Raw genomic sequence first — 14235 nt, forward strand, 5'->3', positions numbered from 1 at the left:
TGCAACTAGGTAGAAATTGTAGCGTCCTGTGTGAGCGGTAGTCCACGATGCCACTACATAAAGCAGGAAGCTGTGGCGCCACATTATATGCGTGTGTGAACTTGGCTTTACTTGCTAATTTTTCTGAAATGAAATATTCTTTGCGAGGAGGTAACTGTTTGCCGATGAAACTTCTTTTCTAGTAGTAGTAGAGTCAGTAGTAGAGTGAAAGTTCGTCGCAATAACGCGCGAGATTTGGGGCGATATATTGCATACGCAGACTTCTGCGCAGACAGGTGTTGGTCTGTATACCGGTCTTTACAGCTTGCTTTGTAAGCTGGAATCGACCTACACCGCTGTAAGGTTCCATTACGATAATCGATTTATAAGTCCGATTGTTGACCTGTTTCGATTAATGATAACTCGATTGTTGAATTTGTTTTTGTTTTGATGGTCGGGACTCGGGAGTAAAACGTCGTCTGTTACGGTACGGGGCAGAGCCGCTTATGCAATCACAGCCGCTTATGCAATTAATCGACGATGTTACGTCCTGAATAATGACGGATTAGTTAGCGACAGTTTTTAGTTATGTTGAGTGCTGAAGTTAGGTCTTCCTTTTTGTGCTCAGTAATGTATTTCTTTTTCAGATATGTCGGAAAGTGTTTAGGGAGATGTAAACTTCGAACTGTGCATTTTACCTGAAGGACAATGTTCACATGCGCCAGACATTGTCTCAAACGAACTTCTGTGTTGTCAACATGGCAAACGCAATTCATCAAGCAAAAGTTTCATTCATCTTCTTATAGAACTCTGAAACGTGAGGACAGTGACTCCCAAACAGCGCATCGAGGAAGGGAACAAAAGTTGAAGTCAACTTTGTACTATTTAACTGCTGCAGGTGTTTTGACCGTCGGATTTAGCTACGCTGCTGTGCCATTGTATAGAATGTTTTGTCAGGTAATTGTGCCGTTTTACATTTCACATTTGTAGAAATAATTGAAATGGTGTTTACCATGACTGTTTAGCATGACCGTTTACCATGACTATTAAAATGTCACGCGGAGAGAGTACACATCTAGCACAAGAGAGAAGATGAAAACATAACATACAAAGGTCAGAATAAATGGAGAAAATCCGCCATCAGTTAGCAAACTAGAAACACATCTTCCGCAAGTGCCAATGAATCGTACTCCGCGTAAGACACGTCTTAAGCCTGTGCAACATTCAGATTGTGCTTAAGAGTCATATTGATGCGTTGTAAGCAAATTGTACCACAGTATACAGAAAACAATACAATTTAATCTGTATATATCTTAAAAGCATAGTAATTGTCCTAGTTGTATGGTAAGTTTCCTTTCCCATGGAAAAAGAAAAAAAATGTTGTGTAACAGTGGAGATGTCTGTCACTCTTCTATTTCCTTGAGTAGCTCATTGATAATACTAACGAACATAACGTCATATGTTATTGGATGCAATATTTTGGTTCCATTGTTTCCAATTTACAGTTAGAAGTGTTTTATACGGAATGTTAAATGTATACTCCCCTTTGTATTGAGGATATATGACTCCCATCTTGTGCCAGCCCTACTTCCAGCTACTATTAGTTCTATGTGATCCAACACAAAACTGTGGCTAAAGTTATATTGTAGGATGTCCCACTCCACCCCTGAAATGTTGGTTTGGTGACAAGCTGATCTGTACACAGCCCAAGGTCTAGGTTAGGGCAAAAGCTGACAATTTGGTTGAGAGTTGGTGAAACTAGGGAATTGAAAAGCAGAAAGTCCGGTGGTGGCAACAAACTGACTGGTAGCAAAGCCTAATATTTACATCCACACCATATTGGAAAAATGTAAAGAGGGTCCAATACATAACTTTTACCAAAACCACTCATGAAAACAAAATTCAGCTAAATCACTGTACACTGTCAGCCTTCTATTAGTACAAAAAAGGTTACCTGATTGGGGGCAACTCTGCACATGCCAAGAATATTCTTAGCCCAAAAATGGATGGTCGTATCTTTTGGGTCAGTTTGTGAACATTGTGTAAGCCATTGCTCAGGGGGTCTTGGAATGCTAACTCTGCCTTCCCTTTTATATATTCCACAATAGAATTTGTTGTTAACAATCTTGACTCATTCAGTAGACATTACAACATTCATTCTGTGAACAACAGTTAGATAAACTATATACACTTGGATAACACATGCTTAAGTGATGCGCGGAAAGATGTGCGCTATTCAACAGGTTTCATTTTCTTATGTTTGCCACTGGAACTGAAGAAATGGAATGACAAACCCCAAGTATTTAAATCCAAGTTGAAAGGTTTCTTTGTGGCACATTCACTGTGGGACTTCATTATGATAGCTGAGAACTTTTTCTGTAGTGGGTTATCTTCATAACATCATTCCTTTTCAGACAGTTTGTTGGGCACCATGACATTGATCGTTGGACAGAGATAACAAACAAACAAATAAATGATAATGTTTTTCAAGTCTCAGGTGTAACTATGTTCATAGTAACAATTAATCATATATTGTCCACATCACAGTCAGCAGAAGAGACCTCATAGTTTGTGCACAATTTTGTTATGATGTTTTCTCCAGTCTATTTGTCAGTTACAACTAATAACACGATGATTCTAGGTTTGGACAGATAGAACAGGTTTTAAACTGATGTAAGGGAAGTTTGTTCCTAAATTGTAGGCATTGCTGTTTAATTTTTTACCCAATAATACTTCACAGGGTACCCTCTGTCATGGAATTGACAGCTGCTTATAGGATATACATGTAGGTGAAACCACTGTTTTAAAAATTGATTAGATTTGTGAGCTTCATTTTTTGTTCTTAATGTTAGGTGGTCACTCCACCCAAATTATGCCACTCATGGATATCAGTTTGAGAACAAATACTCCAGTTCTACATAATCTTTATGTGGATGAGGCTTGATAATTGATGCCGAGTTTATGGTACAGCTAGACCAACATATTTGAAAATTGCAGATACTGTTTATTATGAGCAATTAGTCACTGAAGCAAATTGCATCGACCCAATACCCAGGCACTGGAGGCCAGTAAATTACCAGTTGCTGTACAGTGGGAGGTAGCCATTGTTTGAATTGTGTACAGCATATTCTCACTCTTGCAGTCACTGGCATTCTACATATCTATGCTTGCTCTACCGTGTAGTGAAACTCCATCAATTGACACTGAGAACTGGAAGTATTTGAGGTCCTGGTGCAGACACATTACATTCCTAGCTGAGGGTTAAATCCTTCCCAACCTTGTCCATAAGGAAACATAGAAAGAACTGCACTCCAGACTATGTTTTTAAGTCCATGTTGTAATATTTTAACTTAGCGTCGTAACTAAATTTACACCAGTCAGTCTAAGCATTGTTGTACTGTGGTATTCCGTGAAGGTGCATCAAGATTTGCTCACTTGATGGTGTAGAATTGTGTGTGATTTTGAGGCACTGCAGTGGAAGAAGTGCTATTGTGCCTTAAAATTTCTTGTTTATACTTACTACCTGGATGCCGGAACTTGGGAACAATATTATGAAAAGAGATAAGGAATCAGAAGAAGGTGAGATGGGAGGTAAGTTACTTCGAAAGGATTTGACAGAGCACTGAAAGACCTAAATCAAAACAAGATTCCATCTGAATTATTGAGATTCTTCGAAGAACATACCAAGACAAAGCTATTCTACCTTGTATGCATGATATAATACAGGTGGAATACCATTAAAGAACGTTACAATACCAGTTTCAAAGAAGGCATGTTCTGACAAATGTGACAATATCAAACAGTCCCTTTAAAGAAGCGGAGACTCAGAGTCGCAGATAGGCACAACAAAAAGTCTCTCACAATTATAGCTTTCGGCCGTTAAGGCCTGTCGACAAAAACACACACACACACACACACACACACACACACAGTAATTGAGAAGGGTGTGAAGCAGTGTTGTAGCTTCTACCTGCTGCACGTGTGCAAATGCAACTCGCACACACTACTGCAGTCTCAGGCAACTGGAACCACACTGCAGGTTCATTTGTCTGAGATGGCAGTTGTGTGTGTGTGTGTGTGTGTGTGTGTGTGTGTGTGTGTGTGTGTGCGTGCGTGCGTGCGTGCGTGTGCATGTGTGTCTATTGTTGACAGAGGCCTTAACGGCCGAAAGCTATAATTGTGAAAGTCCTATTGTTGTGCCTATCTGCGACTCAGCGTCTCTGCAATATGGTGAGTAGCACTGGATTTTTCCATTGTTTGATTCATTTTAAAAATAGCCATGATTTCATGACACTGACATGATTATTCACAGAAAAGTAGAAAGATGTAGAAGCTGACCTCAGGAGAGGTCAGTTTGGGTTCTGGAGAAATGTAGGAACACATTGACCTATACTTTACCCTATAACGTACCTCAGAAAATAGACTGGATAAAGGTAAGCCAATATTTATAGCATTTTTAGATTTAGAGGAAGCGTTTGTCAGTGTTGTCCGGAATAAATTCTTTGAAATTCTGACGGAAATGAAGACAAGATACAGCAAGTGAAAGGGTATCTACAACTTGACTAGAAATCCAACTGAAGTTACAAGAGTCTTAATACAGGGTGTTAAAAAAAGGTACGGCCAACCTTTCAGGAAACATTCCTCACACACAAAGAAAGAAAATATGTTATGTGGACATGTGTCCGGAAACGCTTACTTTCCATTTTAGAGCTCATTTTATTACTTCTCTTCAAATCACATTAATCATGGAATGGAAACACACAGCAACAGAACGTACCAGCTTCACTTCAAACACTTTGTTACAGGAAATGTTCGAAATGTCCTCCGTTAGCGAGGATACATGCATCCACCCTCCGTCGCATGGAATCCCTGATGCGCTGATGCAGCCCTGGAGAATGGCATATTGTATCACAGCCATCCACAATACGAGCACGAAGAGTCTCTACATTTGGTACTGGGGTTGCATAGACAAGAGCTTTCAAATGCCCCCATAAATGAAAGTCAAGAGGGTTGGGGTCAGGAGAGCGTGGGGGCCATGGAATTGGTCCGCCTCTACCAATCCATCTGTCACCGAATCTGTTGGTGAGAAGCGTACGAACGCTTCGACTGAAATGTGCAGGAGCTCCATCGTGCATGAACCACATGTTGTGTCGTACATGTAAAGGCACATGTTCTAGCAGCACAGGTAGAGTATCCCGCATGAAATCATGGCGGTAAATCGAGGAAGTACAGTACATACTGACGAAACTAAAATGAGCTCTAACATGGAAATTAGGCGTTTCCAGACACATGTCCACATAACATGTTTCCTGAAATTTTGGCCATACCTTTTTTAAAACCCTGTATATGAAAGGGAGGCAGTGTTGTAGCTTCTACCTGCTGTTTTTCAGTCTGTACCTTGAGCAAGTAGTAAATGAAACCAAGAAGAAATTTGGAAAGGGAATTAAAGTTTTTGGAGCAGGAAATGAATTTTAGATTTGGGAATAACATTGTAGTTCCATCAGAGAGGACAGAGGACTTGGAAGATCATTTGAGAGAATGATAGTACATTTAAGCAATTGTAAGATGAATGTAATGGAATGTAATCAACTTCATAGGAAATTAGATTACGAAATCAGGCACTAAAAGTAGTAAATGATTTTGTTGGTTTGTACCTGTAAAGAAGTTAAATATGGGGGATGAACATTCAGACTAGAAGAAAGTGGAAGTTTTTTGGATGTGGTTTTGCAGAAGAATACTGAAGATTAAACATGTAGATCAGATAGTGAATGACAAGGAGCTACAGGACTGAATTGGGAGAAAAGGAATTTAAGGTACAGCCTGACTAAAAAGAAATTGATTGCTTGATCGTATACATTCTGAGGGATCAAGGAATAATTAACTTGGTAATTTAGGAGTATGTGCTGGGTTAAAATTGTAAAAGGAGACAAAGCCGTGATTATAGTAAGAGAATCAAATGGATATAAGTTGCAATAATTATACAAAAATGAAAAAAGTTTACAAAGGACAGACTAGCCTGGAGATCTTCATCAAACCAGTCTTTGGACTAAAGCCCTCAACAACAACAAAACCACCACCAACACCCGTATGCACCAGGTAAACATATCTAGGCCACCTAAGATGACCTTCTCCACTTACAAAGGAGGAGGGAAGGTGGTGTCATTCTGTTAGCTGTCAGGATATTTAAAGGGGAAATCCTGCAGAACTACATATTGTCACATATCTAGTGAGGCACAGCTTCATGTGCCAACAGGAAGAAGACTGACTGAAATTTAGGGAGAACAAGCTGCAGTTGATGAATCCAGCCACGGCAATCCTTCCTCCTGCACTAAGGCAGGAGGAAGTAATTTTAACCCTCTTCCAGATAGTGTACTGTCTTTTTGACACACATCGGGTCCTTCTTCTGTAAGAAAACCCACCATGTGCAGTGCTTATGCCATGCAGATTAATGGACATAATATTGTATTTTATATTTTGACAAAAGTTCAATAACTGGTTTACTTGCCCATTATCTTTTTTAACATAGCCTTGCAACATTAATACCATCAGAATATGTTTGTTTCAATTTCAGTTTATAAGCCAGTGTCCATAGTTTTATACTGTCAATGTACATATTTTAATTTGTTTTAATCAAATTATTCCATGTTTGTTTTGGCTAAGGGTTAGATTACATTCAGTTTTCGTTCCATAGGTCCAAAAATGTGACAGTTCTCATGGGTATGGAACAAGTCAGAAAATCTAAAATATACAACATATGAATATAATACTCTCTGCCCTAATAATTTGGAACGAGATTGTCAAAATATGCAAATAGCGAATACATTACAGTGAAGTGGAACTGCTAGTATTTACAGAATTACTACCCTTTCGGAATAAAACATAGTTATGCACTTTTAATAATTTCATCATACACATCATCAACTTGCTGAGCATTCCAAATCCAGTTCTTCACCATTTCCTCCCATCCACTTCCTTACTATACTCTGATTAAAATTACTTTGCGATTACATTTTAGCTAGCTGTGTGATGGGGGGCAGTCACCATCCAATTGTAGTTCTTTCTTGAGCACCACATACTAGATGTGCTGCCTGCTGTGTTAAGTATATGCAGTGCTTTGTGAAGTGTGGCTTGCTGCACACTGGCAACATTGCTAACTGCCTCTGCATTCTATCAGTCACAAAGTAGTTTTAATCACAGTATGCCATGTGGAATCAGTATTTGGTGTTCTCATTAATTTTGCTGCACAACTTTCCAATACATTTCTCCTCTGAGTGGGCTTTGATGCACAACCTTATAACACTATATAAGACTGAACAAATTGAGTTCTCCAAATAAAATGAATGGAATTAATGACATATTTGAAATCCATTTTGAAATTCTGAACATACGATGTAGAGAATGTTGTGTTGAAAATTAGATTTTGTGGTGAACTAGGCTTGAAACCCAGAACTCCAGCTTATTTCAAGCTGCTGGTATAAACGTCTAGGCTTTCCTTGAGACCTGAGGTAATTTTTATTGTCACCTATATTTCTCATATTTTTCATGAACATGACAATAAAAGTTCCCTCGAACAATCTAGACACCAAGTACGTGGTTGTCAAACAAATTATTTTATCTCTGAAGGTGTTACTAACCTAGATTATGCAGTGGTTACCACACTGGACTCTTATTTGTAAGGGTGAGGGTTAAAATTATGATCTAGATTTTAGTGCTTCCTGCAAACTGCATAAGGCAAATATTAGAATTGTTTATTTTAAAGGACACAAGTGATTTCCTTCCCTGTAGAACAGCTTGTGCATTTTTGTGTTCTTCCTTTGCTGCTGTTGACACAGGTGTTGCATATACCGATCTGCTACATTATTGAAACTCATTGGGAAATACGGAAGCGTCCGATCCCGCCCGTCTGCTTTGACCCATGACGTCACAAATATGGCGGAAAGAAAAACAAACACACACACTTTCCACAAGAAGCCTAATGACACTAACGGGACAAGCGCGGGAAATGGGGTGTTTTGGGTGGGGGGCAAACTAAATATAAACAAATTTAGACGCCTTGTGTAGCTACAACGTGTAAGTGAAGACAGCCATGCATGAATACCCGCCCACCTCCCCAGGGGTCGTAACCCCTGCAACCCATAGAAGATAAAGATGCTTCAGTAGCTGATTAGTGTTTTTTGTCTTTTTAAAAAAAAATCTCACGGGATAGAACGAACAGATCAGAAAGATAAATATAATAAACTAAAACAGAAATTGGAGGAAACAGATAGTTAAAATAAGTAATAAGTGTTTTTAAATTAAAAAAAAAAATCTCACAAGATAGAACAAACAGATCAGAAAAGTAAATAAAATAAGATAAAACAGAACTGGAGACAGCCACACTCAAACCAAACTCCGCGCCGTCATGACGTCACACACGACAACACCCTTACGTCACGGGTCAAAGCCGACGCATGGGATCGGACGCTTCTGTCGACCCACTCATTGTTATGAAAACTTAATTGTTGGAACTAAATTTTCTGTTCTTTTGGAGTGATTCATGATATTGACAGGCAGTATGTAATTTTGATTTGTATTAGTGTATTGTGCTGTGGTTTCACATTCAGCTACTCAAACATAGATGTTCTTCTGCAGTTTTATTTCTTAGAAATTTCATTGGAGCTCATGATATGTGAGAAACATACTGAGGGAGACTAGCTGAAAGTACATTATTACAGTTGCACACAGAAGCTTGGTTTTACTAGAATATCAATTTCTAGTTGTGTGGGATTTCCTTGTAATAGCATCAAGTCATCCATACTGTAGTCTTACAGTGCAAGCAAGAGCTAATATTCTGATATCCTTCTGTGATGGTATATCTTCTAAAGGACAACAAAAATCAACAAATGTAATCATATTCTAAAATCATTATACAAATGATGCATGCACAGTTACAGATTCAGTGTTTCCAGCGACTGACGGTGTTACTTGTTTAAATTTAATTTCAGCACATTGTTTTGATTACAAACATTTTCTTGTACAGACTATTAGTGTATAGCTGTCTGATTCAGCATCCACTGAAAAACTGCTGAATGGATACATAAATTTGAGAAGTACAAGTTTCCATTTTATTTCAGGCATACAGCTATGGTGGAACTGTCGGTAAACATGATGATACAGGGAAAATTGAAAATATGGAGAAGAAGTCTGACAGAATCGTTAAAGTGAAATTCAATGCAGACTTGGGAGCAAGCATGAGGTGGAACTTCAAACCACAACAGAATGAAATAAAGGTAATATATTGCTTGTGGATATGTCTTTAAATTTAGTTTGTGATTATTTATTCTGGTCAGTTACCATGTAAGATAATTTATTGCAATACATATTCACTCTCTCGCACATACACACACACACAATGAAGAAGAGAATTATACAAATCACCAGTTGAATCAACAAATTTAATGATATAAAAGCACAAAACTAGACATTAAATAAACATGTTTATTTTGAAAATTTCCTTTGAAAGATAATTGAACAAAATAGTGCATAAAGTAATGGTTATAATGAACAACAACAGAAATTACACACAAAAGATGGCAGGAAAAAATCCAGGGCCCAAGCTAACTGCAAAATAATTTCTTGGAAAATAGAAGAAAATTTCAAAATATGCTGGGCTAATGCCAATGAACTTAAACATTGTAAAGTAAAATGAAGATAACATGGTTAAGTAGGTGAAACAAGACTTTTGTCTTTGGATTTTTTAGTTTTCAGTTAGATTTTTTTTCATTTTAGCAATATTTTGACAGCTTCCTTAACTACTTGTTTTGCAAATCAAACTGCCTTTTCCTGCCTAAGTATTTTATTTAATCCATACGCGTTTCGCCTTCTACTGTTTTAAGGCATCGTCAGTGGGATCTATAATGATACAGTTTTGTTAGTTATAGATTATCAAACAGTTCACTTCTTGATTTTTTTGTAAAAATGTAATTACTTACAATTTACTGATCTGCATTTCCTCACATCTGGTCTGCAGGTCGCACTACCACTGTTATCACTGTTCTATATTCACCTCTTTGTGTTTTCGCCCTCCACATACTGTTCACCATCGGCTCTATCCCCCCCTCTCTCACTCATACAGACACACACACACACACACACACACACACACACACACACACACACACACACACACACACACACGGTATAAACAGCATAAACAGAAGTTAGTAACGAACATATACTTCGTTAGGTTGGCGACACATAGGTAAGCATACCAAAGACGATGAAACACGTAATGGAGTCGCAATATTTACGCTGTGAAAAGAAGTGTACGAAGAAATAGTTGTATCGAGTTACAGAAGAATGATAGTCCACCACAAAAAAGAGTGAGAAACATGGTGAACAGTGTGTGGAGGGCGAAAACATGAAGAGGTGAATATAGAACAGTGATAAAAAGTGGTAGTGCGACCTCCAGACCACATGTGAGGAAACGCAGATCAGCAAATCGTAAGTAATTACATTTTTACAAAAAATCGCGAAGTGAACTGTGTGATAATCTATAACTAACAAAACTGTATCATTATAGATCCCACTGATGATGCCTTAAAACAGAAGAAGGCGAAATGCGTATGGATTAAATAAAATAATTAGCAGCAGGAAAAGGCAGTTTAGAAGTATTTATATGCTTGCTGTGGAGGATGGCCACACAAACAGGCTTCCTTAACTGTTTGTATATAATAGAAGACTCAGGATTGCTGCACCAGAGTAAGAGATCAAGATCTGCAAGAGTGTGTAATATGCAGTATGATGGAAAGATGCTTGTAAGAAATTCTGCCCAACTCTCTTGGCTGAACATCATCGGGATTTCTCTAGAATATACAAAGTAGACCTTTAGATGATGTATTCAACAAGATCATGCCAGATTAATTTTTCTCATCCTAGTCAAGTGTGAGCACTTGTCCATTTATTGCACAGAAACTGTACAGTGATTGGCATAAAACTAAAAATAATATAACAGGGTGTGTACATCCTGGGAAAAACCCGGGAATTTTTTAGAATCCTTGAAATTTTTCATAGTTTTAATTTTCAATTAAGTTTTTGTAATTTTGACTGGTAAGAACCAAAATGATAACAAAGTATTTTGCTTTAGCCCACTACTGCAGACTAATACTGTAGCAGTAAAATGTAAACAAGAGAATAACACTAAAATAAAACATCAGTTGCAAAGAAAATGCGCCATTACGTCAACAAAAAACAGTTTTCACACAGGCATTGGTCAACTGCAAAATGTGTCGAAGGTTTTAGGATGAAGACTATGTTACTTTCAAAAATGAATGTCTTAAAATTCGGAGTGTTTGACTCTAATTCAAAACTTAACACTGTGACGATCAGCCACTCAGAAAAATTTCAGACCCAGAAGACTAGCGATTTATGCCACTATTTAAAATTTTACTAGCACTTTAGTGTTTAGTAGATCAAGCTTCAAGCTTAGTTTTTCATATTGGTTTTAGATCTTTCATAGATTACAAATTATGTAAGAACGGTGGCAAAAAGTATAACTATCTTAAAGGAAATGTGAGGTGAGTTCTTGAGCAATTTCACACATAATTGGCATATCTATGGAAAAGTGGGAGTGCTCGGCAGAATCAGCCAGGTAACCCATTGTGCTTTTACGATCCTACCTAATCACACTCTTGGAAAAAAAACAGCAAAAAGTTTTTGATGACCAATATTATATGTGAAAACTTAGTTTTTCTTATAGGTATACTGTGTACTTATTAATTTAAACAATTAACTTTTCCTATTTGTGTTTTCATGCTACTTAACAATGATGTTGCTATTGGCTGATTGCATCACATGTCCTATGTTCTGAATATCTGCTGTCATAGTCTGGCGAGATCATGTGACATGTGCTATAACTGGCTGACAAAAGCCTGTCTCAATCTCAATTTCAGTGTTGTGGAAGCTCCGTGCTGTATTTGGTGGGATTCATATTTGTACTTTCGTAATATGAAAATATACAGTGTACAGTTTTTGCTGCAAATAGAAGCTCTTTCCAAAATATAAGTGTAAAATATGCAATTACTGGTCTGGCTATTGCCTTCTTCAGATCTCTGACAAATAGAAAAACGATTGGGTGACAAAATAAGCTGAAGCTAGATCTACAGAAGGTCTAGGAATATATAAGATATAACAAAAAATATAACATGTTTAACAGCCATGCATACACCCTACATACCATAAAATTATTCTGATTTAAGTATCAACGTGAGTATCTATACACCTAGGCCCGTTCTTGCAGGAGATTCACCGCTCTTTAGTGGGTTCATAGTTGGCTACCGTGGAGCCCCAGCCTTTGCAGCATTTATTCCCTTCCATGCTGCATGTCTATCCTCTTGCTATTCTTTTTCCCCTACCTTGGGGAACATGTCTGGGTTCTTGGGAATGTTCTGCATTCTGTCGGTGACGTGCGAACAGTCTCACCTTTGTTTCTCGCTCCCTTTTCCTTTCTTTGTTTCCCTTCTCCTCCCATTCCTCTGCTTCGGCATTTGAGGATCCTCTTTTTTTCCTTCTTTCTCCCTGAGCACTCCTGACAGCCAGCCCACGCGTCTGACACACAACTGTTGACCGGGTAACGCGTAATTCCCTGCCCCAGGTCGAGAGGTAGGGTTCGCGGGTACCCCTTGGTACAGGCCAGGCCCAGGGAGGGGAGATTGCCTGAGCTGTAACCTTCCCAGATGGCTGATTGGTCTCTCCGTCAGGTGTCTGGGAGGTGTGACCCGAGGTGTGAACAATCACCGAAGGCGGGTGCACCCCCTTTGAAGGAGGCCCCAGTTGGAAGGAGCGCACCATCGGAGATGATGGGGGATCTGCTCGCGATGAGTCGATCATCTTCCCATTCAACTTCTACAAAACGTAAATGCAACGAGGCTAATGATTCAAAGACCCTTCCTGCTGCACCACGGTTCCTCGTGGTCTCACATGGTGAAGATGGTCACTCCTTTGCCACGGTAAAGCCGTTTATTATTCAGAAAGGTGTAGATGCAATTGCTGGCCCTGTGAAATCTTGTTCTCATTTCTGGAATGACACTTTGCATTTGGAGACCACTTCTGATTCTCAAGCACAACTACTGCTTGCTGCCTCGCTTCACCACGGTTACCCTGTTTGTGTCGAGGCCCATAGAACTTTTAATTCTTCCTGTGGTATAATTTCCACCAGGCTGCTCGATGATCTAAGCAAGGCCGAAATGCAGTGTGACCTCTCCAATCAGGGTGTCATTACCATTCGTCATGTAATGAAAAAGGTACATTTCTCCTTAGTGCCTACCCGCACTCTCATTCTCACCTTCGATTGAGTGGTGCTTCCATTCGAGCTCAAAGCAGGCCATGAAATTATCAGCATCTGGCCATACATTCCGAACCCGATGTGTTACTACCAGTGTCATCATTTTAATCACACTAGAACATCTTGTCGACACCCAGCCAAATGTGTCACCTGTGGTAGGGTTGCACACAGGGGTGATAGTCCACCTCCTTCTTCATGCTGTATGAACTAAAATGGCGGCCATGCCGCCTCCTTTCGAGAGTGTCCCGTGTATCTTGATGGGCGAGCTGTCCAAGAGATCCAGGTAAAGAAAAAGAAAGGTGCCTTATCCAGTTGCTCACAAGTTACTGGCCAGTTGCAAACTCTGTGTTTTCTTGTCCGGTACCTATAGTTCTGTTGTTGTTACCCCTTGCTCCATGAAGGACATGGCCACGCAGACATGCGACCTGCAATTTAGCGCTGAGGTCATGAAATCGCCCAGTGTCAAGGTAGCATTGCCATCCACCCCGTCCATCTGTGCAACAAGCCATCAAACTCTCGCCTCAAGGGGTGAAACCACCAGCTACACAGCTGGTAGGCCAGAAGGGACAGAAGGAGTACTCCCGTTAAGACTTCCTCCATCCTTCCAGCCAAACAACAGCTGAGTCTTCATCTACCTGGAAAGGCTTGAAGAAGTCCTCCAAAGGCAAATGCTTTGCCACCTCGAAGATCCTCTTTGAAGGTGTCAGCATATGATACCTTCGCCCGGCCAGCTTCCATGTCGCCAGTGCACACCAACAATCGTTTTTTGGTGTTGGACTCCACAGACCAACCGCACAAGCAAGCTGATGCTTCTGTGGACCCCATGGACCAGGATCCTTCTGATTCTGTGCTCTGTAGTTGCGCCTCTTCCCCAGCTGTCACTTGGCAGCCGCAGAGGTGACACCCCCACATCTCTTCATCATGACTCTCCTCCA

At 39.5% G+C, this 14235-nt stretch overlaps 1 protein-coding gene across 2 annotated transcripts in view; it reads left to right on the forward strand.

The window, feature by feature from the left end:
• Positions 1–398: 398 nt before the first annotated feature.
• The window catches only part of LOC126176954 (cytochrome c oxidase assembly protein COX11, mitochondrial), a 31134-nt gene continuing 17297 nt past the window's right edge, over positions 399–14235 (forward strand). Inside the window, exons 1-3 of one of the 2 annotated variants that reach the window (XM_049924162.1) lie at positions 399–466; positions 627–936; positions 9093–9248. In XM_049924162.1, the coding sequence (XP_049780119.1) occupies positions 688–936; positions 9093–9248 (405 nt within the window). In that variant the 5' untranslated portion in view covers positions 399–466; positions 627–687. The other variant, XM_049924161.1, reaches the window with a different exon arrangement.

The sequence above is a fragment of the Schistocerca cancellata genome, chromosome 3 (assembly GCF_023864275.1).
Source record: "Schistocerca cancellata isolate TAMUIC-IGC-003103 chromosome 3, iqSchCanc2.1, whole genome shotgun sequence".
Classification (NCBI taxonomy): domain Eukaryota; kingdom Metazoa; phylum Arthropoda; class Insecta; order Orthoptera; family Acrididae; genus Schistocerca; species Schistocerca cancellata.